Source organism: Mya arenaria, chromosome 11 (assembly GCF_026914265.1).
Source record: "Mya arenaria isolate MELC-2E11 chromosome 11, ASM2691426v1".
Classification (NCBI taxonomy): Eukaryota; Metazoa; Mollusca; class Bivalvia; order Myida; family Myidae; genus Mya; species Mya arenaria.
Genome location: NC_069132.1, coordinates 43,330,830 through 43,358,240, shown reverse-complemented (window position 1 = coordinate 43,358,240; position 27,411 = coordinate 43,330,830). Strand labels below are relative to the sequence as shown.

Genomic DNA, 27,411 nt, shown 5'->3' with positions numbered 1-27,411 from the left:
CTCCCTAACCAGTCATATTATTCTCATGAGAAATACACATGTAGTACTGGCAAATTTATAAATACTTTATAATTTATGGTTCCTTAATGTTACTTGGCTTGTCTGAAAATTCAAATGGCAAAGAACGTCTTTCTAAATATTATGAAGACAAAATGTAGGTACACAAGGGGGTTTTAGCCAGGTTTTAAAAAGGATGGTGCTGCAGAAGAGGGACAGGGCGGTAAGAGAAAACAGATTGATTCGGGTTGGAAAGAACTGGAACATGGAGGAATTCAACATGTTGAATTTGACCAAATGTGTTAGAAATTGTGTTAAAATGTAATATTTGGTGTAAACTGTCAAATATATGTAAAGTTTGTAAGTATTTATAAATCATATTATAAGTTTGAAGCAAAACAACAAAACTATTTGACAGTCTTCAGTATTGAATTGTACGAGGGCAGAAGGGTGCACATACTGGGCTCCATAAGGGTAGAAGGGTCTTACCCAAAAAGGACAGGGTGCAGCACCCTTCCATAAATCTTTAGCTAAAACCCTACGATACATTATTAAGTACTTATGGTCAGCACCAATTTTCGCTTAGTCTCACACAAATGACATGAACTTTTGTTCCAGCCTTTCACGTACGGTATGTCGAATGTGCTGGGAGCCAGATAGGGGCCAGTTCCTGTACGTGCCTGTTGAGAAGGAAGTGCGGGCCCTGAAACGGGGAGACTGGAGCCCGGCTTATACATTCACAGACGCATGCTTTACTGAGGTATTTCCTGAGTTTCAGGGCTGTCCTTCTAATAATATTGGGGCCAAAATTTGGCCCCATTCCTTATGTTAAAAATTCTGTTGTTCAGCAAATTTGTGTCAAAAATCCCTTGTAGTTAGCCAAGATATATGCATTTTTTCACCTGTAATATTCTGTAACTAGACCCTAGAATTGTGAAAATAGCGACAAAATGCCTAAAATTGTGAATTTACCATAGTATATTTCTAAAAAAGAAACAAAACAAAGCCCCTCCCAAACCCCTTTAAGATCTTTGGTTTGAAGAATTTTAAAGGGACTAGACACCAGATGATACAATTGCAAGAAAAAAGAAAATTGTCATAAACTTACCTAAATTGATATTGTTGTATACAACGCATTGATTTTTACTTACTGATGTATCGCACCGCTTGCGACATACATATTTTTCGCTTTTTTTTCCAATTCAAAATTAACTGGGTTTGTCTACCAGGTATATACCAGTAAATGTAAAAATACAGGGTTCTCAATAAGTTTCAGTTGAACCGTCTCAAAGAGTAAAGTAACCGACCAGTTTCTACTAATTCTATTTAAAATTCATTTAGTATTCCAAATTTGAACCGGCCCAATTGCCATTTGAAACGTCCATTTTGGCCGGCAGCCGGTTCTTATTGAGAACACTGAAAATAGCGTTGATATATTGATCTGTACTGATCACCTGACTTTTACATGCAAAATATACACACTACAAACTGGAAAACCATTTACTCCTTTTCTAAAACAATTCTAGGCGTGTTATGAGAAAATACTGTATTTGCTGATTTTGAGACCACCTGGTGTCTAGTCCCTTTAAGGAATAAAATTGCAGTTAGACATATCTGTACTAGTTGAGGTGAAAAAAAAAATCATTTTGTAAGACTGAAAAAAATTTGAGTCCAATTCATGGAATTGAAAATATGGTTCAATTTTCATTTTAAAAAATAGCACTGTTATAGAGTAAGCCATATCAGACTGTCTAATTATGTTTCAAATGAACCGTATTTAACATGTTTCCAGTGTGTGTCTGTGGTGGCCGTGTCCCCTGATGGTAAATATCTGGCGGCAGGCAGTTATGATGGATGGATTGCAATCTTCCATGTGGACAGTCGATCATGTGTGGACAAGTAAGCACTACGTTTTTCAAAATATAGCTTTTAACAAAAAGTCATTGAAATGTTTCGTTGGGAGACTGGCTGATCTTTCATGGTATTTTAAAAAATGCAGTGATTAAAATCTGAGGTTTGAATAAATTTATGCATTGCAAGATGTCAAAAAGGATTGGAATCAATTAAAATGGTTTTTGCCAACCAAAACAGACAGTTCAAATAGCAATTGTGATGGTTCAAATTTGGAAAAATAGTGAATTTTAAGAAGAATAAGCAGTAGCTGTTCCGTTAATAGAGATGGTTTCACCGAAATTTATTGAGAACCATGCATTATGGTTCCATTTTCGATAGTGTCAAATTTGTACTAAAATTAAATAACGCTCGAAACTACCAGACTTGGCATGGTACTAACATTTGGAGGTGATATTATTTTGTAATTTTGTACACAGTAATTTTTCAAATGCAGGTACTTGTACTGGATACTTTTTTTTGTAATAAATACTCCTTGTTACAAAATTAAACAATTCTTGCTTTATAGTTGGTAACAAGTATCGGTGTCCTAACAGCTATGCCTCTAAGTTCTAAGTTATTGCTGAGAAAGCTCGGTGATAGAAGTGCTTGAGAGGCATCTAAAAAGAACTTTTCTTTTAATCACTTCCACCAATATGTTTCAGGCATCGGAATGAAAAGGGTATCTCGATCTCATCCATGGCTTGGAACCCACAAAACAACATGGAACTCGTCTTCTGTGATACCCAGGTACTGTTTTGAACTTGATGTTCATAGCTATGTATTACGTTGTTCGGTTAGCACAGTGGTTAGCCCACTCCCTTCTCACCAAGGCCACCTGGGTTTAATCCCCCGGCCTGGGCACTATGTGAGCTTAGTTGGTGGTCACTAAGTCGGACAAGTTGGTTTTCTCCGGGTACTCAAGGTTCTCCCTCATCACTAGACCACACTCTCGCGCAACATCGTCCCAATGAGAGTGACTTATTATAAGTTAATATAACCTTTTTCACAATCATTGTAAAAAAATAATTTATAAGGATGAGAGTGGTCAGAGGGTTCAGGTGTTCACCTCTAAATCAATAGGTTTTGAGTTCAATCTGCACCAGGAGTATGTTCTCACGCCCTTTCAAAATGGACAGAAAACAGACTTGGGCGTGATTCTATAAGCTTCATGTATATGACAAAATAAATAAGTTAAAACTGCTTAAATTTAAAACTATTCCTAAGGGCTATTTCATTTAAACATATAAACCCCGAGGGGAAGGCACTTTTAAATTATGCCACCCCCCTACAGAAGCAAATTTACCCTTTTGGGGTCCAAATTAGCAAATAAAGACACCCACATAATTTTTTTATATAGTTCTAAAATAATTGCCTTCCCCCCAGGGGCTATATGTATTTACTAGAATAGCCATGAGAAGTATTTTGTAGATGTTGTTTGCACTTTTTCCAGAGTACCTACACATAATCCACAGATCTTTTTTTCAATTAATCATGAATAGATAATTGTTATTCTTTTACTTGGATCAGGACTCAATCTTTTCAGGGTCAACTGGGTGAGCTGACTGACATCACTACAGAAGTGTCAACTGGAAAAAAGGTGAGCATGTTAAGGCCACATCGCCATCATAGCTGTGATTTTTGTGTCGCCTGAAAAGACGACATATAGGTGTTACTTTTGTCGTTGGCGGTGGCGGCGGCGTCTGCGTCCCATTTTCGCTTGTCCGGGGTATATCTCCTAAACTATTAGTGGTATCAACTTGAAATTTCATATGTAGATAGATCTAATTGAGGGAAAGTGCAGTGCACAAGAACTGTTGCTCTTGCTTCCATATTTTTAGAGTTATTGCCCTTTGTTAATTTTCATGCTTAAAGTTTTGTCCGGGGCATATCTTGGAAGAATGAAGCTTCCTTGGGTGACCCTCTTGAAGAATATAAGAGGTATCAACTTGAAACTTCATAACTAGATAGTTCTCATTGCGGGCAAGTGCAGTGCACAAGAACCGTAACTCTTGCTTTCTTAGTTTTAAAGTTATTGCCCTTTGTTAATTTTCATGCTTAAAGTTTTGTCCGGGGCATATCTTGAAGAATATAATAGGTATCAACTTGAAACTTCATAGCTAGATAGATCTCATTGAGGGCAAGTGCAGTGCACAAGAACCGTAACTCTTGCTGCCATATTTTTAAAGTTATTGCCCTTTGTTAATTTTCTTGCTTAGGTTTTGTCCGTGGCATATCTCGTAAACTATAAGAGGTATCAACCTGAAACTTCTTCCGTAGGTATATCTGATTGAGGGAAAGTGCAGTGCACAAAAACCGTGACTCTTGTATCTATATGTTCAGAGTTATTGCCCTTTGTTAATTTTCATGCTTAAAGTTTTGCCCGGGGCATATCTTGAAGAATGAAGCTTCCTTGGGTGACCCTCTACAAAAATACAACTAGGGGTCATGATTGATCAACAACAACAGCAACAACAACAAAATGGCTGACTTCCTGTTTTGCTTAAAAAAAACCCATCTCCTCTGAAACTACCACTCCAAATTCAATGAAACTTTACAGGAAGCTTCCTTGGGTGACCCTCTACAAAAATACAACAAGGGGTCTCGATTAATCAACAACAACAACAAAATGGTTACCTTCAGTTCAAATGCCACCTACACTTGGTTAAATGGCAACATCATTTTCTATAAATGAATGAAATGCCAATCTAACAGCTATATTGTCAACAGTAAATAATTCGTCAGGCGACACATCCGACTCGCGGAGTTCTAGTTATCAGATAGGATAATAGTCTAAAGTCAAGTCGAGGCTCTGAGCTACTAGGGGTGATCCATTGCTTAGCTGACGTGCTTAAAACCTGGTCAGCCCCTATTTAACTGGGGCTTGCCCCTCTATCTTTTCTTCACTTGGTTAGGTTACTCTTTTTTATTTAATTCATCATTTTTTCAAAACCATATTATGAATTTTCTTTGTGTTAATATGACACATGTTCTTCAGCCTTGGACTAATATCATGTTGGCTCTTTGCAGCTTGTAAGTTTAATATCTAGATGAGGGATCATATGTTTGTTTATACCAATTGTACATAGTTTCCCCATAAGTAAATGAAGGCGATAATGCATTTAACTCATTCTTCAGTTTATTATCAGTTTCAGAGTTTATTGGCGAATCAACATAATTGCCTTTGGCCATTTACAAACTATCTACTGATGGCCAAGACACAAAAGTATAATGATATACCAATTATGTAATGACAAAAACATATCTATTAACAGAAGCAGTATCCTATTAAAGCTGCACTTTCACAGATTGAAATTGTTGACAACTTTTTAAAAAAATTGTCTTGGAACTAGCAAATATTTGCATAAATATCTGCAAACCAGTGTAAAAAGACTGCTGACAAAATATCAGATTGTCATATTTCCGTTCCAAATTTTTTATGCATTTTTCTTAAACCAGTTAGTAACGGTTTAAGCAATAAAACATCAATTTTGGAATGGAAATATGAAAATCTGCGATCTGATCTTTTGTCAGCAGTCTTTTTACACTGGTTTGCAGATATTTATGCAAAAAGTTGTTCATTCTAAGACAAAAAAATAAAAAAGTTGTCAACACGTTCAGTCTGTGAGAGTGCAGCTTTAATATAATAATATATAACCAATAGAAGAAGCTAAACTGCAACTTTTATCAATACATTCTATGACCATAACTATTCAGAATGATTTCTGACGATGCACACCAATTCTTGTTTGTATTCGCAAAATCATTGGATGCTTGGTAAATCTGTTAACTCGTTTTGACCTTCACATCGACATTTTACATTGTGATTTATTATATGCCTATCAATTTCCTTTTCCATATCCAACAATGAGAAAACAGCATGCTGTATTGAAAAATCTGTATCACTGTCGTTTTCTGTTTCCGTATCATGCTAGTATGGTGTGTAGTCTAGGAACTTCTTTAGCGTTGCAAAAAACAGTGTGACAAAAAATCTTGTTTGGGTAAACACGTATCAATCTCGACCTGCAGTCTTGAGGGATACGTGTTTGTTTACACACCAAACTCAGTGTGATACAGGTCACCAGAAAAGCATTCTATCATATTTACACCTCAACTTCCATTCCTTAAATGAACTGCCTTTCGGCAATTGCGTTCATCAATCGATGAACGCAACATCTTCGGATATGTTCGGATCGTAATTCATTGCATAACGATATACATGAAAGCTATTGATCTTGTTATTGGTTGTATTGTGTCTGCATTTCCCGTAATATATAGATCAACATTTTTAAAAGTGTTAGTTTATTATATTTTAAATATAATGGTACAAGAAATGTTTAAATTTTACGTTTTAAAGTGATTTCAAGTGGTTGATCTTTTCCCGCGTTATTGTGACGTCATTTGAAAAAAATGTTTCCGGTTATAGTCGGGTCGTTCTATAATTTACAAAATGGGTAAGAACGGATTACTTAAAGGTTTTCTTAAATGAAATGAAGAATTTTTTAAACAATTCTTGAATGAAATAATGAACTATTGGTGTAAATATAAGGAATGAATTGCGTGGTTGATGTCATTATCGGGGATATGAACGCAATTGGGTTGGTCAAAGTACGCGTCGAGTCCTTCGGACTCCACACACATTGACCAACCCAATTGCGTTCATACCCCAATAATGACATCAACCCCGCAATTCATTCCTTAAATAATATCCCCTATATTATACATCACAAAATAACAAATTGAAATAATATCAACATCGTTAATTAGATATCTAAAATTTTACACTAATTTTGTTAATGTTTTCTAGGACAAAGACAAGGGTGTAGCGGCTGGTGTGTTTGATGATGAAGATGATGACTTTCTGATCGAAGCCTCAAACAGTGGAAACATCAGCGAAGATGACGGGGTCAGGATCGCAAAACCTGCGGTCATTTTCTCAGATGATGGTAGGCTTACATGATTATTTTCGGCATTTTTGTGAGATATGACTATTTATTACATGCTTTCTGTTGATAAAAAGATTTTGTCAATATTTCGAAGAAAGCTTATTTTAGAGCCAATAATATACTTGAGTAATTGTTCTAAAAAACGAATTATACTGAAGTACATTTTTGTCTGTAGAATATTCTTCCCTTGGAATCTTGATGAAAAGTTTTGATCAACATATTGTATGATAGAATGCGTTTTCAAAAGGTGTATAAACATCTATGAATTTTAATGCTATGTGGTTAAATAAGTAGAGACTGAGATTTGACTTAGGTATTAAGTGATATTCGGGTCTGGTGTTCATGGTCCTTCATGAGATAAGTTTTTAATTACATGCTTTCCGGTGGTTCAGTTTTATCAGTGAAATATAATTGATATTTCACTGTTTCAAACATTAAGAAACATGAGTTTAATATATTTCACTGTTTTGAAATTTAAGCTCGTTTTTACATCCAAATCAACTGTCAACAAACACAGGATGGGACACAAATTCAACTAAGACATCGAAGGAATGTAGCTATAAAATACATTTATAGCTATTATTTGTCATATTTTTTCCCTTGAGCATATTATGAGAATCTTTTTGTGTATTTCTGGTAAGATAGCAAATATATTTCAGCTTGTGAACACTAAAAGTAAATATTGCACGCCTCCAATGAATAGTGCTTTTTGTGCTCACTCAGATAGAAAAAAATCGTACAATCTTACGGTGAAACAAACAATTTTAACTAAAAAAAAAACATTCAAGATATTCAAATGAAACTTGGAATACAACTTGCACATGTATAGGAAGGTGTATAACTCTAGCTTTTATCATCGTTGATTTATGCCCTTTTTTCAACTGTTAACAGCTGCAAACAGGATGAACTTTGGCGTTCACCCCCCGCCACTATGTGTATTGCAAAGTGACTGTAGAGAAATGTGAATGGTTTCCTATCCACAGTTTCTGTAGTTAAACATGCAGCCATTCTCAATATAATGTTAAAAAAGCTTTATTATGAAGAACAATCTTTCTGGAAAAGGAAAAAAATAAAACCAAAAAAGTCACAAAAACAGATATTTTTTCCCAAATGAGTGGTTGGTATTTATTGAAATGAAAGTCAAATACTTGCGTTTGCAGACAGTATGCCAGAAATGCCGCTGAAGGCAGGTGATGATGATGATGACCGGTCAAGCGTCACATCAGACAGGTCCGAGTTGCCTCCACCAGCCCCCAGGGTGGAGGGGTATCGTCCCACCCCCCTCCAGCGACCATTCCAGCCCGGGTCAACGCCTCAGCACCTCACCAGCAGGTTTATGGTAAGGTTGATTAATTGCTTATTGGTTACTGCAGTGTTGTTATTACATCATTTAAAGCTGAACTCTCACAGATTGACAGTTTTGACACTTTTGATTCTTTCATCTCAGAATCAGCTGATTTTGGCATCAATGTCTTCCATTCAATTATTTAAGATAACTCACTTTACAACAGAACTCAGTTTTCATTTTACTTAAAAGTGTTAGTTACGCGTTGAGCCATAAAACACAAAAAATAAATATGAAAAGCTGTCATCTAATATTTTGTCAGCAATCTTAGATATCTGTTTTCCAGACATTTACACAAAATTGGCTCATTCCAAGACAAAAAATAAAAGAGATTGTCGAAACATCAATCTGCGAGAGTACAGCTTTAAGTGCTTACTACAATACAGTCATTAAACTTTTATCAGGTCAAGTAAAGTAAAGTTCCAGTAACGTGCTGAAAAAAACAACAGGCAAGGTTGGTAGGGTAAACGTTTTATGTTGGAATATTATTTTATTAAACACTTTAACAGTGGAGTTATTTAATCAGTCAATTACCATTCTGCAATTTATGTAAATCTGTTCAAATTACTGATAATGTATGCACATCCAGATGTGGAACGCAGTGGGTATTATCCGTCAGTACAACACAGATGATGAGAATTCTGTCGATATTGAGTTTCACGACACGTCGGTCCACCATGCTATGCACATCCCCAACAGTGCGGGCTACACGATCGGTGACTTCTCACAGGAGGCAGTGCTCATGGCTGCTGAAGGAGATTCCGACACACCGAGGTAATATTCGGGTCTCTTTTGGTTGTTTTTCTCAATTCACAATCCCAAAAATATTAATTTTGATTCACAATCTTTGCTATGCTTTTTTCACTAACATTTGATTCAAAATTCACAATCATGAAAAAAATTAAAAATTTATGACAAGTAGAAGTAATACAGATATGTTTAAATGCAGTCCTTTGCTCTCGAAATTATTCAAATCCATGATCTTTAAGGGGCCTATACTTCGTTTCCTTTTTGGTAAATTCACTATCTTAGGTATTTTGTCGCTGTTAATCAAATTATTATTTCTTTTTGCAATTTTCCAAAGGAAAGAAGTTTTGCTGTTTGAGTCTTAAACTCAGCCCCAAGACAAAAGTGAATATAGTATCTATGTGTTTCTGGGAGGGCTGAGTTGCTGTGGCTAAGAACTGAACATTACTGTTTATCATTTTCATATCATTGCAGCAAACTGACATGCATGCACTTTTCCTCATGGGACAACACCAAGGAATGGAGCCTACCTTTGCCAGACGGTGAGGAAGCCCTCGCCCTGTGTCTTGGGGAGGGCTGGGTTGCCGTGGCGACAGATAGGAGGAATGTACGCATCCTGACAGTGGCTGGCATTCAGAAGGAGATGTTTACTATCCCTGGGCCGGTTGTGTGTATGGCAGGACATACCAGCCAGCTGATGATTGTTTACCATAGAGCCATGGGTTGGTGTTTGTTTTGAATTTTATAATTTTGTGAAAATTTGGCTGATTGTTAAACTTTGTTATGCCCCCCTTCGAAGAAGAGGGGTATATTGCTTTGCACAGGCATGTCGGTATGTCGGTCGGTCCGTCGGTAGACCAAAGCTTGTCCGAGTGATAACTCAACAATTCCTAGACGTATGGTCATCAAACTTCACATGAAGGTTGGGCCTGACCAGTAGATGACCCTTATTGATTTTGGAGGTCATCGGGTCAAAGGTCAAGGTCACAGTGACCTTTAATAGTAAAATAATTTTAAAGCTTGTCCGAGTGATAACTCAACAATGCCTGCACCCATGGCCCTCAAACTTGACATTTAGGTTTCTGGTGACCAGCTGATGACTCTGGGTTTTGAGTTCATAGAGTCAAAGGTCATGACGGTCATGACACACTTTATCCTCACACTTTAATGGTCATAATCTTAAAACAGCAACAAATCAGCTGTCATTTCGGTCCATGCATATTTCATTCAATTGTCCATATAATCCTGACAACATGGCGCTCAGGGGGGCATAATGTTTGACAAACATCTCTTGTTATAGCTGTAGTCTCACAGATTGATCGTTTTGACAACTTTTTACTTTTTGTCTTTTAAAGAGCCAATTGTTGCGTAATTGTCTGAAAACCAGTGTTATAAGACTGCTGACAAAAGATCAGATCGCAATTTATCATACATATTAAAGTTAAAAAATTGATGCATTATGGCTTAAAGCGTTACTAATGCTTTAAGAAAAATGAGCTTGTCGGCAGTTCTACTAAATATTTAAGATTTGTTCTATTGTTAATGATCTAATGACTGAATTGAAGGCATTGATACCCAAATCAGCCGATTCTGAAACAACTTTTTTCAAAAGTGTCAACACTGACAATCTGTTAACATCATCTTTACTACTCAGTAAATCATGGACACACATGTGATCTGAAATATTTTGAACAAGATTTTGACAAGTGTTTCAGCTGTACTTGTTTTATATAACTTAATGAGCACATCATGAAATGTTCACCTTTAAAAGTTAACAACAATGTCATTAACAATGTTTTTAACTTTAGAAGTTCAGAATATTCAGCCCATTGTTATTATGAGTATCACCATCTCTGTATTTGTACACAACCTTTGTTAATTGATCTTAATCTAACTGCCTTTTTGTCTTATCAGATCTCTGATCTGAGTGTCCTACTGTGCAGTTCTGAAAATTTTATTATAGAAATTGACCCTAAATGGCCCTGAGCCAATAAACAAATACACAGGAAATTGGCCCCTACTGTGACACCAGTGCAATTAGCAGAAGATGTACAGCAGGAGATTATCATGCCAAACATTCCTTAAACTAGGCCTTTAAGGTTGTCAACTATAGGATCAGTCATCGAAATTAGACTTTTGTATAAACGAGCCCGAATTCTTATATTATTGCTTGGGATCAAATTTTGAAAAAAGCCCTGCTATATATAAAATCCAGAATTTGAGCAAGACCAGAAAGTATTTAACCAGTGTAGGGCTTGAGGGCTTGTGCTTATTTCGACCACTGTAGGATTACTGGTGCTATATAAAATCCAGAATTTGAGCAAGTCCAGAAATTATTTTACAAGTGTTGGGCTTGTGGGCTTGTGCTAATTTCGACCACTGTAGGATTACTGGTGCTATATAAAATCCAGAATTTGAGCAAGTCCAGAAATTATTTTACAAGTGTTGGGCTTGTGGGCTTGTGCTAATTTCGACCACTGTAGGATTACTGGTGCTATATAATATCCAGAATTTGAGCAAGTCCAGAAATTATTTTACCAGTGTTGGGCATGTGGGCTTGTGCTAATTTCGACCACTGTAGGATTACTGGTGCTATATAAAATCCAGAATTTGAGCAAGTCCAGAAATTATTTTACCAGTGTTGGGCATGTGGGCTTGTGCTAATTTCGACCACTGTAGGATTACTGGTGCTATATAATATCCAGAATTTGAGCAAGTCCAGAAATTATTTTACTAGTGTTGGGCATGTGGGCTTGTGCTAATTTCGACCACTGTAGGATTACTGGTGCTATTTAAAATCCAGAATTTGAGCAAGTCCAGAAATTATTTTACAAGTGTTGGGCTTGTGCTTATTTCGACCACTGTAGGATTACTGGTGAAGTCTTGGTATGTTAGTGTACCAATGATTGCTTATTATTAATAAGTCCAACAAATGTATTGTTGATTATGGTCTGGGGTTAACAAGTTATTGTGTTATATATTAATTACTGTGTCTTGAACGAACATGTATTTTTAATTGGATGTGTTAAGAATTTAGATGTGTGAATTGTCTGCCGATATCTATGATTATTTTGTCTCTTGTGTAAAAAAGAATAATCAGTTTTTCTCTTTTTTTTACTTGTACATATATAGTAAAATGCAATCTTATGCTCTTAATATTCTTCAAACTCAGAAGCTTAAAGGGACTTGATTCTAAAAATAGAACCGGATATCGCTAACTTCCCTCTGCATAATAAAACAACACAACACTCAAAGGAAATCACTGCTTAAGAGTTGTGATTTTACATTGGATAAGTCGCATCTTCGATTTGGTCAAGTGAGTGTTTCCACAGTTGTCAATTGATACAAGTGACAGTATGCCTTTAGGCCTAAAAAAAAATTTGTTTGGTTAGGGTTACATCCTTTTCAAAAATAGGTAGGGTAGGTAGGCTTTTTTTTTTTTTTTTATTAGGCTTTATATAAGAATGTCATTTTCATCATTGGAGAATGGTGTTAAAGTTATCTTCTATATAAGCAATTAAGGTTTTAAACTACATATTGAAAAGCAAAAAAAAAAAAATTTTTTTTTTTTTTTTTTTCAAACTGACTATAAAAACGTTAGGGTCGGCGCCTATTCCGTAGGTAGGGTCGGGTAACCCGAACCAAATGTATTTTTTTTTTAGGCCTTATAACAATTTGTATTGGTACCAATATGAACAGACATTTGATTGTGTGTCGTAATTGGCACATTTTTAATTGTTTTTTTTTCTTTTCAGCCTAATAATTAGACCCTTATCTGTAGCCCTGTGAATTTATATGATTATAGTTTTTTTGCTAATCGCAGGTGTTCCAGGAGAGCAGTGTCTTGGCGTGAGTGTTCTTGATATAAAGGGCTGGAGGAGGGAGCTGAATTGTGAACCCCTGCCCCTTTCACCAACCACAACACTCGCCTGGCTGGGGTTGGTGTTTAAAATTTTTGTTTTGTTTACCTTGATACAGAAGATTACTTTACCACAATTCTCTAATGATGACAATAACATTCTTACATAAAGCCTATTAAAAACAAAAAAACTACCTGTTTTTGAAAAGGATGTAACGCTAATCAAAACAATTATTTTCGGCCTAATCATGCCTGTTTGTTATCACCAAACTTATTGTCCATATTTGAACCTCATTAGCTCACCTGTTTTTCGAGAGAAAAAAAATCATACTATTTTGATAGCCATGTTCCCGTCGATGGCGGCAGCATGCAAATACTTTAACAGTAGCTAAACTCAAAAACCTTTCAAGATATTCAAATGAAATTTGGTACACATGTTGCCAGAGACAATACACACATGTATATAAGGGTGCATAACTCTTGCTTTAATAACAATTGAGTTATGCTACTTGATCGACTTAAAAACCAAGAACAGATGAGCAAATGTGTTTACTTTTCGGCTCTCTTATATCATTCTTTGAAATGCAGGTTTTCAGCTGAAGGGACCCCATTTTATATGGACTCAGAGGGCATTTTACGTATGTTGAACAGACAGGCTGCCAAGAGTTGGACACAGATTGCTAACATGCGATCACACGTATGAACTTACTACACTTTGTTTACTGTATATCTAAACATTTTAGCTGAAGCATTTAAAAAAAAAAGAGAAAATAGAGAGGTTGCAAAGTGATATTTGTGGAGCTTTCTCTTTAAAATCATATCGTGTTGTTCAATTTATTTCATTACATGGTGCCCTAAGCATAAAGTCGTGAAGCCAGTATTGGGGATCTGATTGTAATGAGAATGTTTGTGCGGGGAAAGTACTTAAACTTTAAAGGCACTATGTCATCAAGGATTGTGTACATTGTACAACTTTAAAATGACATTGACGACAGCATGAGGAAAGTGCTAGTGTTAACAAGCGTACATTCACACATGCATGTGTTTCCCAACCTGGGTATCTACATTTACCAGTTTAATTTTTGAAAAATTTAAGAAATCAACTTAAGGAAGGACATGACTGAGGATAATATATGAATGCTGCCCCTGATATTATTTAAATTGATAAATACATCAATAAATAAACAGGGATGTGATTTGTCGGAATTCCGCAGATCTAATGGCCCCCCCCCCCCCCCCCCCCCCACCCCCAAATAAAAATAAATAAATTTGTTTCAGTTAATTTTCCAGTTTGCTTCATATTTTAAGTCAGGAGAGCCCTCAAAAGAGCTTCTAAAAAGCCATTTTTTCTTCTACGACAGTGTGCTATTGACCCAAAGAGCGCCCCATAAACCCATGGCCGAAAAAGTTTCAGCCCTCCAGCTGCCAAGTCAATCACATCCCTGAATAAAAACTGCTAAATATCAAGAAGCCTAAGACAAAAATATTAAGTTTAATTTCGATAAAGAATGTCTGTATCATGTTTGTATTTCAGGCTAAAGGCAAGTCAGACCATCATTGGATTGTAAGCATCCATGAAAACCCACAACAGATCAGGTTTGTGTTCATTTATAGCATTAGATCATAATGATCAAATTTGAGTGTCATATACAATCCAAAGATGTTGATGGCAGATAAAGTTTGTAATAAAAAAATTAACATCACAAGAATCCAAAAGGTTTGCATTATAAACAGAGTCAGCAAAAAAAAAATCTATATTATCTGAGCTATCAAAGAATATTTCAAGAATTGGCGGCATTCTTTGTTTTCTTAAGTTATATTTTTTTACAACTGTTAAAATCTGTGGTCACAGTAAGCACAAGTCTACAAGCCCTGTGCAGGTTGCATGCTTTCTGGGCTTGCCCAAGTTTTGGATTGTATATATTGGGACAAGCTGGAAACATTGATGCCATGCACTAGCCTAAGAATTTAGGCTTGTTCGTCCAAAATTCTTATTTTTATGCCAAAAAAAACACTTTTTAACAGTGTCAAGTCTGAATATGCATTGATTTTTAAAAACTTGTGTATCATTTCTGAGCGCTAGGAATGTATAGTTTGACACTGTAACATGTTTATTTATAGATGTATCCCGTGCAAGGGGTCTCGTTACCCTGCCACTCTACCCCGCCCAGCTCCTGTTGTGCTGCCGTTTCAAGTGCCCCTTTGTGAGCTCAACACTGAGAAGGCCCAGTATGAGGTATGTTCTACCTTAGTTATAGGTGTATCCCCGTTTAGGGGTCTGGTTACCCTGCCCTGCCCAGCCCCTGTGGTTGCACTCTTCCAAGTGCGCCTGTGTGCGCTCAAAACTCAATTAATTAGGTGTTACCCCAGTAAAGGATCTCATTACCGAGGAACCCTGCCCCTCCCAGTCCCTGTGGTTGTACTTTTTCAAGTGGCCCTTTGTTAATTCAACACGGAGAGCACCCTGTATGAGGTATGTACTACCTTAACTGAAGGCGTATCTCCTGTTTGGGGTCTCGTTACCCTGCCCTGCCCTGCCCTGCCTCTTTGGTTGTACCCTTTCAATTGGCCCTGATACTTCTTTGCCTTTGATCATTACTACAAATAAATTATCACTTCTTGTAAAAGTTCCTTTTCGCATTTACCACATCTGTTTTTAAATATTCATTGTAGTTTATACAGTAATTTCTCCCTTTTGGAGTTGTTTGTTTACATTCAGTTTTACTCACATACTGTGGTTTCATTTAGTCATTAATGCCTGATGTAAAATCTATCTAAAGAAAAAATAAATATCTATTTTTAAATTTCGGGGGATTTTTATCACCCACTGGGAGAACAATGGAAGGATGAAATTCAGGGGGATTTTTCCCTCACCGGGGGATATTGCGTCTATGCTACTTCAAGAGATTATTGGTTACTGTTGCACCCTCATGTATTACAAACCTATTTTCTTAGTATTTCATTTGGTTTAATCAATTAGTAATGAATGTTAATTTGTAGAAAATTAAATTTCCAATCCAGTGATATAAATTTTATTATGCTGTCTAAGATATTCCCACATGATATTTATAAACAAACAGAAATACATGTCAAAATTTGATTAAATTTTATTTCACTTAAATTTATCAAACTTAACACAAATATTGAATAAACAACATATTATTATATAACAGAAATGAAAAGAATAACATAATTAATAACAAAGAAACACAGTACATCAAATATGAAACGAAAGAAATCTATATAAAAGTTGAACCAAAGTCACAGTATTACATTCGGTAATGATACAAATTGCAAAAACAAATATAGTTATTATTTGGTGTATCTCTGTGCATGTGACATCGAGGACCTAGTTCGCCATCTCAACATCTTAATCAACATCAGTTTCATCGAAGCCCAGTGTTCAGAATCGTCAGTCAATCAATAAAACATGAATGCCATTATTAATGCAATGTAGTTTTAAGGTATCAGCCATGTAATACACACTTTTTTAAAAGCTAAAACCATCAACATAGCTACAATCATGGTACACTATGGGACTTATATCCAAATTTTGAAGATTTTTTCACCATGAATTAAAAAGTTATTTGTGTTTTTTTTGTGTCCACTCTCTTAACTTTATAACAACACAGAATGATATACATGTACATTTTTTATACTTCCTTTAAATTATTATCTCAAAATCAGAGACATAAAAACAATATTGCCTGGTTAAATAAACATTAGCTTACAGGAAAAGAATGTTTATATGACAAATGTATTGTATTGAAAAAAAGGAAAAAAACACAACCTTGACTGATCTTTGCGCTATTCATAAAAAAGATTTTTTGATTTTTAAAAAATTATACCAATTTTACTAAATTCACTAAATTCATAAAAAATAGTTGTAAATAAAAGAATAGCTGATGAAAATATTTTAAATATTTTCTATGATGTCTATAGAACAATTAAAAAGAAAATTTATGATAGTTTACCATGTACTTTTAAAGAGAATATACAACATGTCAAGTAACCGCACATTTTACAGCTAAAAAAAATGCTAAAATAATCAACATCTATCTTGTTACATAGTGTAAATCTTATTTTACTATAAATGTTATGTGTTTTCTTCCAAATAAATGTATTCTACCCAAGAAATTAAATCCGATTACATTGTTTAAACAAAACTGGTGGAATCAAAACTAGAATAGGTTGAAAAAAAATGATTTTGACACCTGACATACAAATAGCCACCTAATCCCTTCATCAGCTCGCCAACCACGTTGTCGAATGTTAAAGGTACAGGCCCTAGTTGGCATTCACAGCAATATTTCAATTGTTCAAGTAAAAGACCAACTTCAACTATTCTCTGTCCAATTCTCCACCCACTTGTATCCACGTTTCGTGGCAGCTCGCCAACCACATTGTCGAATGTTAAAGGTACAGGCCCGAGTCAGCATTCACAGCAATATTTCAATTGTTCAAGTAAAAGACCAACTTCAACTATTCTCTGTCCAATTCTCCACCCACTTGTATCCACGTTTCGCGGCAGCTCGCCAACCACATTGTCGAATGTTAAAGGTACAGGCCCTAGTTGGCATTCACAGCAATATTTCAATTGTTCAAGTAAAAAACCAACTTCAACTATTCTCTGTCCAATTCTCCACCCACTTGTATCCACGTTTCGCAGCAGCTCGCCAACCACATTGTCGAATGTTAAAGGTACAGGCCCTAGTTGGCATTCACAGCAATATTTCAATTGTTCAAGTAAAAAACCAACTTCAACTATTCTCTGTCCAATTCTCCACCCACTTGTATCCACGTTTCGCGGCAGCTCGCCAACCACATTGTCGAATGTTGAAGGTACAGGCCCTAGTTGGCATCACAGCAATATTTCAATTGTTCAAGTAAAAAACCAACTTCAACTATTCTCTGTCCAATTCTCCACCCACTTGTATCCATGTTTCGTGGCAGATTAATGTGACTGTTGGCATTACACTGGCTTTTTAAACAAACCCCAGCATCGCAATTAAATGTATTCGTATAATTGTGGTCAATTAAAATTTTCTTACATATGTCCCAAATAATGATTTAAGGCCTTTGTTTAGCTCTTTTGTTTATCAAACATGGTCGACTTTTTGACATGATTCTGAACCATGACCTGTGACGTCATGCGCATGATATAGTTTTATTATTTGTTGTTAATTATAACTGGCAACATTGTGGAATTTCCACGAATAGCATAGAAACTCCTGGTCTATGGTTTCTTTCTACCATAGAATCTCCTGGCCTATGGTTTCTTTCTACCATAGAATCTCCTGGCCTATGGTTTCTTTCTACCATAGAATCTCCTGGTCATGGTTTCTTTCTACCATAGAATCTCCTGGTCATGGTTTCTTTCTACCATAGAAACTCCTGGCCTATGGTTTCTTTCTACCATAGAAACTCCTGGCCTATGGTTTCTTTCTACCATAGAATCTCCTGGCCTATGGTTTCTTTCTACCATAGAATCTCCTGGCCTATGGTTTCTTTCTACCATAGAATCTCCTGGCCTATGGTTTCTTTCTACCATAGAATCTCCTGGCCTATGGTTTCTTTCTACCATAGAAACTCCTGGCCTATGGTTTCTTTCTACCATAGAAACTCCTGGCCTATGGTTTCTTTCTACCATAGAAACTCCTGGCCTATGGTTTCTTTCTACCATAGAATCTCCTGGCCTATGGTTTCTTTCTACCATAGAATCTCCTGGCCTATGGTTTCTTTCTACCATAGAATCTCCTGGCCTATGGTTTCTTTCTACCATAGAAACTCCTGGCCTATGGTTTCTTTCTACCATAGAAACTCCTGGCCTATGGTTTCTTTCTAGCATAGAAACTCCTGGCCTATGGTTTCTTTCTACCATAGAAACTCCTGGCCTATGGTTTCTTTCTACCATAGAAACTCCTGGCCTATGGTTTCTTTCTACCATAGAATCTCCTGGCCTATGGTTTCTTTCTACCATAGAAACTCCTGGTCTATGGTTTCTTTCTAGCATAGAAACTTCTGGCCTATGGTTCCTTTTTCTCGTAGTGGCGCTTGGTTTAAGGGTTGCTAAGATTGGATCTTGGTCAAGAACTGCTTCTTTTGCTTCGTTCATAACCACTGGCTTTATTTCTCCTAAATCAAGTTCGTTGGAAATTATATAGTAGTCAATCACTTTAGTTTTCCGTCTCTGAAGGTTTGTATTTGCATAGCTTAAATGGTGGCACTACCAATTTTGATATTAAAGTCACCAGCTATAAGCATTGGCAGATTGTATTTTTCTTTGTTCTTTCTGAACATGAATAAAATGATACCTACTATCCTCACACTTTGAATAGTCATAATCTTAAAACTGCCTTAAAGGCATCCAATGTCAATGACAAGTCGGCTGTCATTCCAGTCCATGCATATTTCATTCAATTGTCCAAATAACCCTGACAACATGGCGCTCAGGGGGGCGTAAGGTTTGACACATTTCTCTTGTTAATAATGCATTTATTTGCTCACTAATATATGCAATACACATATCGTCATATAAGCCAGATACATCTATTACATACCCCTACTTCATATCTGCTTATTGGTTATTGTTGGAATATTGACCCTCATGAATTACAAACCTAGTTTTTAGAGACTTAGATTTCCAATCCAGTGACATAAAATTTTATTTTGTGGTCTTAATTATTTCCACATGATATTTATAAAAAAAACACAAAAAAAAAACGTCAAAATTTGATGAAATTTTAATTTTATTATGCCCCCCTTCAATGAAGAGGGGGTATATTGCTTTTCACATGTTGGTCAGTCAGCTGTAGGTCGGTTCGTCCGTTGGTAGACCAAAGCCTGTCCGAGTGATAACTCGATAATTCCTGGACCTATTGTCATCAAACATCACATTGAGTCTGGGCCTGACCAGTAAATGACCACTATTGATTTTAGGGTCAAAGGTCAAGGTCACAGTGACCTTGAAGGCTAAAAGGTTGTCTGAGTGATAACTAAAAATGCCTGCAACCATGGCCCTCAAACTTGACTTGAAGGTTGGGCCTGACCAGTAGATGACCCCTATTGATTTAAGGGGTCATTAGACCAAAGGTCAATATCACAATGACGTTGAACTCAAACTCAACAATTCCTGGACCTATAGTCATCAAACTTGACGTGAAGGTTGGGCCTGACCAGAAGATGGCCCCTATTGATTTAAGGTGCCTGCACTCATGGCCCTCAGACTTCACATTTAGATTCGGTTGACCAGTAGATGACCCCTATGGATTTTGAAGTCAGGGTCACAACTCATATTGGTCATTAAAATTATGTCATATCTACTTATTCCCTGTGGAATAAGAGGATACTTGTTTATCTGCATATATCAGTCATCATCTTAACGTAATTAAAAACTGTACCTACTCTCCTCACACTTTGAATGGTCATAATCTTAAAACTGCCTCAAAGGCATCCAATGTCAATGACAAATCAGCTGTCATTTCGGTCCATGCATATCTTTCAATGATTTGTTTTAAACTATGGTACAAAAGTTCATCTTGTCATACTATAGAAAGATTTAAGACATGCTTAATTTTTCTATCAAAGTCAATTTATTCCAGGAAAGGCATTCACAACCCTTTGGAATCCTAAAATCTCACAAGCTTCCAGGACCCTCCGGCATCCTGGACCCAAACGCTTCTTTTCTGGTTTTTCAAAAATTTCAACTTAGAACTTTCACCCATGCAAATATTATTTACCGTACAAAACACAAAGAGCAAAAACATTATCATAATGTTTATTCATTTATGTACAACTCAGTATTTTCATGGATACATTTTATGATTCATTCCCATTTTCAGTTTCGGTTATTTATACTGATTGATCGAAATGGCTAGTCCAAATATTGGCTTTCCCTATTCGACCGTTTTTGAAAGAGTTATTGCCCTTTGCTTATTTTACATTTAAAATTGGTTTCTTCTCAACTCCTCTTACGTTTTTCATGTGATTCCTAACAAACTTTCACAGATTGATGATCATAAAGTGAAGCAGCGCATATTGTCGGGCTTTCCTGATTTGACCATTTTTGAAAGAGTTATTGCCCTTTGCTTATTTTACATTTAAAATTGGTTTCTTCGCAACTCCTCTTACGTTTTTCATGCGATTCCTACCAAACTTTCACAGATTGATGATCATAAAGTGAAACAGCGCATATTGTCATGCTTTCCTGCTTTGACCATTTTTGAATGAGTTATTGACCTTTGCTTATTTTACATTTAAAATTTGTTTCTTGCAACTCCTCTTACGTTTTTCATGCGATTCCTACCAAACTTTCACAGATTGATGATCATAAAGTGAAGCAGCGCATATTGTCGGGCTTTCCTGATTTGACCATTTTTGAAAGAGTTATTGCCCTTTGCTTGTTTTACATTTAAAATTGGTTTCTTCGCAACTCCTCTTACATTTTTCGTGCGATTTCTACCAAACTTTCACAGATTGTTGATCATAAAGTGAAGCAGCGCATATTGTCGGGCTTTCCTGATTTGACCATTTTTGAATGTGTTATTGCCCTTTGCTTATTTTACATTTAAAATTGGTTTCTTCGCAACTCCTCTTACGTTTTTTATGCAATTTCTACTAAACTTTCACAGATTGATGATCATAAAGTGAAGCAGCACATATTGTTGGGCTTTCCCGACTCGACCATTTTTGAAAGAGTAATAGCCCTTTGCTTATTTCACATTTAAAATTGGTTCCTTCGCAACTCCTCTTATGTTTTTCATGCGATTTCTACCAAACTTTCACAGATTAATGAATATATAGTGACGCAGCGCATATTGTCGGGCTTTCGCGATTCGGCCATTTTTGAAAGAGTTATTGCCCTTTGCTTATATTACATTTAAAATTGGTTTCTTCGCAACTCCTCTTACGTTTTTTATGCAATTTCTACTAAACTTTCACAGATTGATGATCATAAAGTGAAGCAGCGCATATTGTCGGGCTTTCGCGATTCGGCCATTTTTGAAAGAGTTATTGCCCTTTGCTTATATTACATTTAAAATTGGTTTCTTCGCAACTTCTCTTACGTTTTTCATGCGCTTTCTACCAAACTTTCAGAGATTGATTATCATAAAGTGAAGCAGCGCATATTTTTGGCTTTTCCTGATTTGACCATTTTTGAAAGAGCAATAATTATTGCCCTTTGCTTATTTTACATTTAAAATTGGTTTCTTTGCAACTCCTCTTACATTTTTCATGCGATTCCTATGAAACTTTCACAGATTTATGATCATAAAGTGAAACAGCGCATATTTTCGGGCTTTTCTGATTTGACCATTTTTGAAAGAGTTATTGCCCTTTGCTTATTTTACATTTAAAATTGGTTTCTTCACAACTCCTCTTATGTTTTTCATGCGATTTCTACCAAACTTTCACAGATTGATTATCATAAAGTGAAGCAGCGCATATTGTTGGGCTTTTCTGATTTGACCATTTTTGAAAGAGTTATTGCCCTTTGCTTATTTTACATTTAAAATTGGTTTCTTCACAACTCCTCTTATGTTTTTCATGCGATTTCTACCAAACTTTCACAGATTGATGATCATAAAGTGAAGCAGCGCATATTGTTGGGCTTTCCCGATTCGACCATTTTTGAATGAGTTATTGCCCTTTGCTTATTTTACATTTAAAATTGGTTTCTTCGCAACATCTCTTACGTTTTTCATGCGATTCCTACCAAACTTTTACAGATTGATTATCATAAAGTGAAGCAGCGCATATTGTCGGGCTTTCCTGATTTGACCATTTTTGAATGAGTTATTGCCCTTTGCTTATTTTACATTTAAAATTGGTTTCTTCGCAACTTCTCTTACATTTATGACTATAAAGTGATGCAGCGCATATTGTCAGGCTTTTGCAATTTGACCTTTTTTGAAAGATTTATTGCCCTTTCTTAATTTTACGCATTTCTTATGTTCCTGAGAAACTACCCTTACCATTGATTGGCTTTCGTTACAAAAAATGCCCCATGAGGCGGGGGATATAGCTGTCCGTGACCACTCTTGTTGATTATGACTTTGTCTGATTTTCATTTTCAAGTTACTTCCCTTTGTTACTTTTCATTATTATCGATAGCGCTTTAAATTAAAGTTCATGGAAGAACCAAGTTGATAAATACATTGAGTTCAAGAGCAACATTTTTAACAATTTAAGACTGCCATGTAAGCTTGTATGCTGCAGAAAACTAAAATATCATGTTGTCCTGATTTTTAAAAAGAAGTTAATCCCAAAATGAACAAAAAAATACCCCCTCCACAGCATTGTCATGACTGGGTGGCATTTCTTAATATTTCTCTGCCATTTCCCATCAGGTCAGCCTTCAAGTATACATTCAGTGATAGCTATAGTTGCATATATTTGACTACATTTAATATGAATATGATATATGTTGAAACAACCTTTGGAACAAAACAACACTAAAACAAAATCTTGATTTGCTTGTTTGGTAAAGGACACAACAAGAAAACAGTAATTACTGATTTTATGTATTATGCTGTCTTTATATGATTTCTTTAAAACCACAAACATACTTTCACCTAACAACATTGTTCACTGTTCATTTGACATCATAGGGGTACTTGGTTCAGGGGCTGTTTCCATCTTTGAGGCACTTGGTTCAGGGGTTGTTTCCGTCGTAGGGGCTCTTGGTTTAAGGTTTGTTTCCTTCATAGGGGCTCTTGGTTTAAGGTTTGTTTCCTTCATAGGGGCACTTGGTTCAGGGGTTGTTTCCGTCGTAGGGGCTCTTGGTTTAAGGTTTGTTTCCTTCATAGGGGCTCTTGGTTTAAGGTTTGTTTCCTTCATAGGGGCACTTGGTTCAGGGGTTGTTTCCTTCATAGGGGCTCTTGGTTCAGGGGTTGTTTCCTTCATAGGGGTACTTGGTTCAGGGGCTGTTTCCATCTTTGAGGCACTTGGTTCAGGGGTTGTTTCCGTCGTAGGGGCTCTTGGTTTAAGGTTTGTTTCCTTCATAGGGGCACTTGGTTCAGGGGTTGTTTCCGTCGTAGGGGCTCTTGGTTTAAGGTTTGTTTCCTTCATAGGGGCTCTTGGTTTAAGGTTTGTTTCCTTCATAGGGGCACTTGGTTCAGGGGTTGTTTCCGTCGTAGGGGCTCTTGGTTTAAGGTTTGTTTCCTTCATAGGGGCACTTGGTTCAGGGGTTGTTTCCTTCATAGGGGCTCTTGGTTCAGGGGTTGTTTCCTTCATAGGGGTACTTGGTTCAGGGGCTGTTTCCATCTTTGAGGCACTTGGTTCAGGGGTTGTTTCCGTCGTAGGGGCTCTTGGTTTAAGGTTTGTTTCCTTCATAGGGGCACTTGGTTCAGGGGTTTTTCCTTCATAGGGGCTCTTGGTTCAGGGGTTGTTTCCGTCGTAGGGGCTCTTGGTTCAGGGGTTGTTTCCGTCGTAGGGGCACTTGGTTCAGGGGTTGTTTCCTTCATAGGGGCTCTTGGTTCAGGGGTTGTTTCCTTCATAGGGGCACTTGGTTCAGGGGTTGTTTCCGTCGTAGGGGCTCTTGGTTCAGGGGTTGTTTCCGTCGTAGGGGCACTTGGTTCAGGGGTTGTTTCCGTCGTAGGGGCACTTGGTTCAGGGGTTGTTTCCGTCGTAGGGGCTCTTGGTTCAGGGGTTGTTTCCGTCGTAGGGGCACTTGGTTCAGGGGTTGTTTCCTTCATAGGGGCACTTGGTTTAAGGTTTGTTTCCTTCATAGGGGCTCTTGGTTCAGGGGTTGTTTCCGTCGTAGGGGCACTTGGTTCAGGGGTTGTTTCCGTCGTAGGGGCTCTTGGTTCAGGGGTTGTTTCCTTCATAGGGGCACTTGGTTCATGGGTTGTTTCCGTCGTAGGGGCTCTTGGTTCAGGGGTTGTTTCCTTCATAGGGGCACTTGGTTCAGGGGTTGTTTCCGTCGTAGGGGCTCTTGGTTCAGGGGTTGTTTCCGTCGTAGGGGCACTTGGTTCAGGGGTTGTTTCCTTCATAGGGGCACTTGGTTCAGGGGTTGTTTCCGTCGTAGGGGCACTTGGTTCAGGGGTTGTTTCCGTCGTAGGGGCACTTGGTTCAGGGGTTGTTTCCGTCGTAGGGGCACTTGGTTCAGGGGTTGTTTCCTTCATAGGGGCACTTGGTTCAGGGGTTGTTTCCGTCGTAGGGGCACTTGGTTCAGGGGTTGTTTCCGTCGTAGGGGCACTTGGTTCAGGGGTTGTTTCCTTCATTGGGGCACTTGGTTCAGGGGTTGTTTCCGTCGTAGGGGCACTTGGTTCAGGGGTTGTTTCCGTCGTAGGGGCACTTGGTTCAGGGGTTGTTTCCTTCATAGGGGCACTTGGTTCAGGGGTTGTTTCCGTCGTAGGGGCACTTGGTTCAGGGGTTGTTTCCGTCGTAGGGGCTCTTGGTTTAGGGGTTGTTTCCTTCATAGGGGCTCTTGGTTCAGGGGTTGTTTCCGTCGTAGGGGCACTTGGTTCAGGGGTTGTTTCCGTCGTAGGGGCTCTTGGTTTAAGGTTTGCTAAGATTGGATCATGGTCAAAAATTATTTTTTCTTCATCACTCAAAACCACCGGCTCTATCTTTTCTAATATAAGGTCTTTGGTAATTATATAGTAGTCAATGACTTTTTTTTTCCGTCTCTCTGAAGCTTCGTATGGGCATAGTTGAAATTCATCTGGTACCGAGCCTTTAATTTCTTCCATACTGATATTAAAGTCACCTGCTATAAGCATTGGTTTTTTTTCTTCTTTTTTGAATTCTTGAAGAAGCGTCATAAATTCCTTAAAATACTCCAATTTTTTAGTGATTTTATTCGGCCCATGCCAGGAAACGCAGATGAAGTCCAGTGCTGGAATTTTATTGGCCTTTACACTAGTTAAGCACAATCTTGGAACAAGATCGAAGACTGCCAGAAAAGGCTCTTCTTTTTTCATTTTATCGATGACAGATGGTAGGTTATCTTTAACATCGAACATGTCTTTGACATACATAATACTGGCTTCTTTATTTCCTATATATATATGCTCTGCCCACAGTTCTTTCCATTCTAGGTCGGAAATGTCTTTCCATGGAAACTCCTGAATCAACACAATGGGTGCCTTTTGATCATTTAAAACCTTTACAATTGCCCTCCTTCTAGTGTCATATGAAGGTGAGGGATTATTTCCCTTTGTATTCATGATCATGATTTTTAACAAAGGAGTTTGACTTGATGCTGGCGCTGTTTCTGGCCCAGTGCCTGTTTTGTTTGATATGTGTTCTTTCCTGACAGATTTGGATTCAACCGTGTCATCTTTTCCATTTGCATTCCTTGCCGGGGATTTCACAGGAGTTTGACTTGATGCTGGTGCTGATATTGGCCTAGTAGCGCTTGTTTTGTCTGATTTGTTGACTTTCCTGCCAGATTTGGATTCAACCGTGTCACCTTTTCCATTTGCATTCCTTGCCGGGGATTTCACAGTAGTTGACACAGGAGTTTGACTTGTTGCTGGCGCTGATATTGGCCTAGTAGTGCCTGTTTTGTCTGATTTGTTGAGATTCCCTTCAGATTGGGATTCATGCACCCGTGTCACCTTTTCCATTTGCATTCCTTGCCGGGGATTTCACAGTAGGTGACACAGGAGTTTGACTTGTTGCTGGCGCTGTTTTTGGCCTAGTGCCTATAGTGTCTGGGGAGTTATTTTCTGAAGATTTTTTGAGTTTTACATTGGTTTTAGCTTTTTCTGGGCGGCTACCAATAGTTCACTGCAAAAAGTGAAAGTTTTAGAGAAACACAAAAAAAATGGCAAAATCCAAGTTCAAAAAGTTTGCCCTAATAACCAAATAAAAATCCACAAGAACTTTGTCTCAAATTTTATAAGAATCTTCTTTATTCATAAACTTCATTTTGAACAGATCCTGATAAATACATTCTAAAATATCACAGTTGAAAAAAATAGTTTACTTTAATGTACCTGGGTCACCTAACAATAGAACTAGATTATTAAATAATGAATCATTGAATTAAAAAGACAAACATAATTATGTAACAAATGTAAAGAATGATATTTAGATGCAAAATATAAAAATAATACTTACAGGCTATCTGATCTATTATTTAGAACTGCAATCTCACAAATGATTGGCAATGGCACAAATGACCGGACTGTTAGTAATGGTTGCTATCAAAGAGTAATATGATACCATATCAACCCCTGTATAACTTTTATATTATGTTTTAGCATGTTTTTCCAATGATTTTAGGTCTACAAAGATATGAATTAGCTCAATGTCTGAAGTATAATATTATAGGTAAATTGAGACTTGGAAATTTTCATAAACTATTATTTATTTTTTAAAGCTGCACTCACACAGATTTACTGTTTCATAAACTTCTTTATTTTTATCCCCTGCTGAATCGAAGGTTTCCGGAGGGGGATATTGTTTTGGTGTTGTCCGTCCATCTGTCTGTCCGTCCGGTACCATATCTTGGTAGGCATTGATCAGAAAATGTTCAAACTTGGTCAGAATGTTCCCCTTGATTAAATTTCAAGAGTGGGTCACATGGGGTTAAAAACTAGGTCACTAGGTCAAATCTTAGAAAAATCTTTGGAACATACTAGAGGCATTATACATGTTCAAATATTCATGAAACT

At 37.1% G+C, this 27,411-nt stretch overlaps 1 protein-coding gene across 1 annotated transcript in view; it reads left to right on the top strand.

The window, feature by feature from the left end:
* The window catches only part of LOC128207982 (WD repeat and HMG-box DNA-binding protein 1-like), a 53,915-nt gene that overhangs the window by 7,328 nt on the left and 19,176 nt on the right, over positions 1-27,411 (top strand). The window contains exons 6-17 of the mRNA XM_052911228.1: positions 616-757; positions 1,790-1,896; positions 2,553-2,637; positions 3,434-3,487; positions 6,695-6,833; positions 7,994-8,172; positions 8,768-8,952; positions 9,400-9,647; positions 12,749-12,863; positions 13,373-13,481; positions 14,319-14,380; positions 14,906-15,020. Coding sequence (XP_052767188.1) covers positions 616-757; positions 1,790-1,896; positions 2,553-2,637; positions 3,434-3,487; positions 6,695-6,833; positions 7,994-8,172; positions 8,768-8,952; positions 9,400-9,647; positions 12,749-12,863; positions 13,373-13,481; positions 14,319-14,380; positions 14,906-15,020 — 1,540 coding nt within the window. The remainder of the gene's footprint in view (positions 1-615; positions 758-1,789; positions 1,897-2,552; positions 2,638-3,433; positions 3,488-6,694; positions 6,834-7,993; positions 8,173-8,767; positions 8,953-9,399; positions 9,648-12,748; positions 12,864-13,372; positions 13,482-14,318; positions 14,381-14,905; positions 15,021-27,411) is intronic.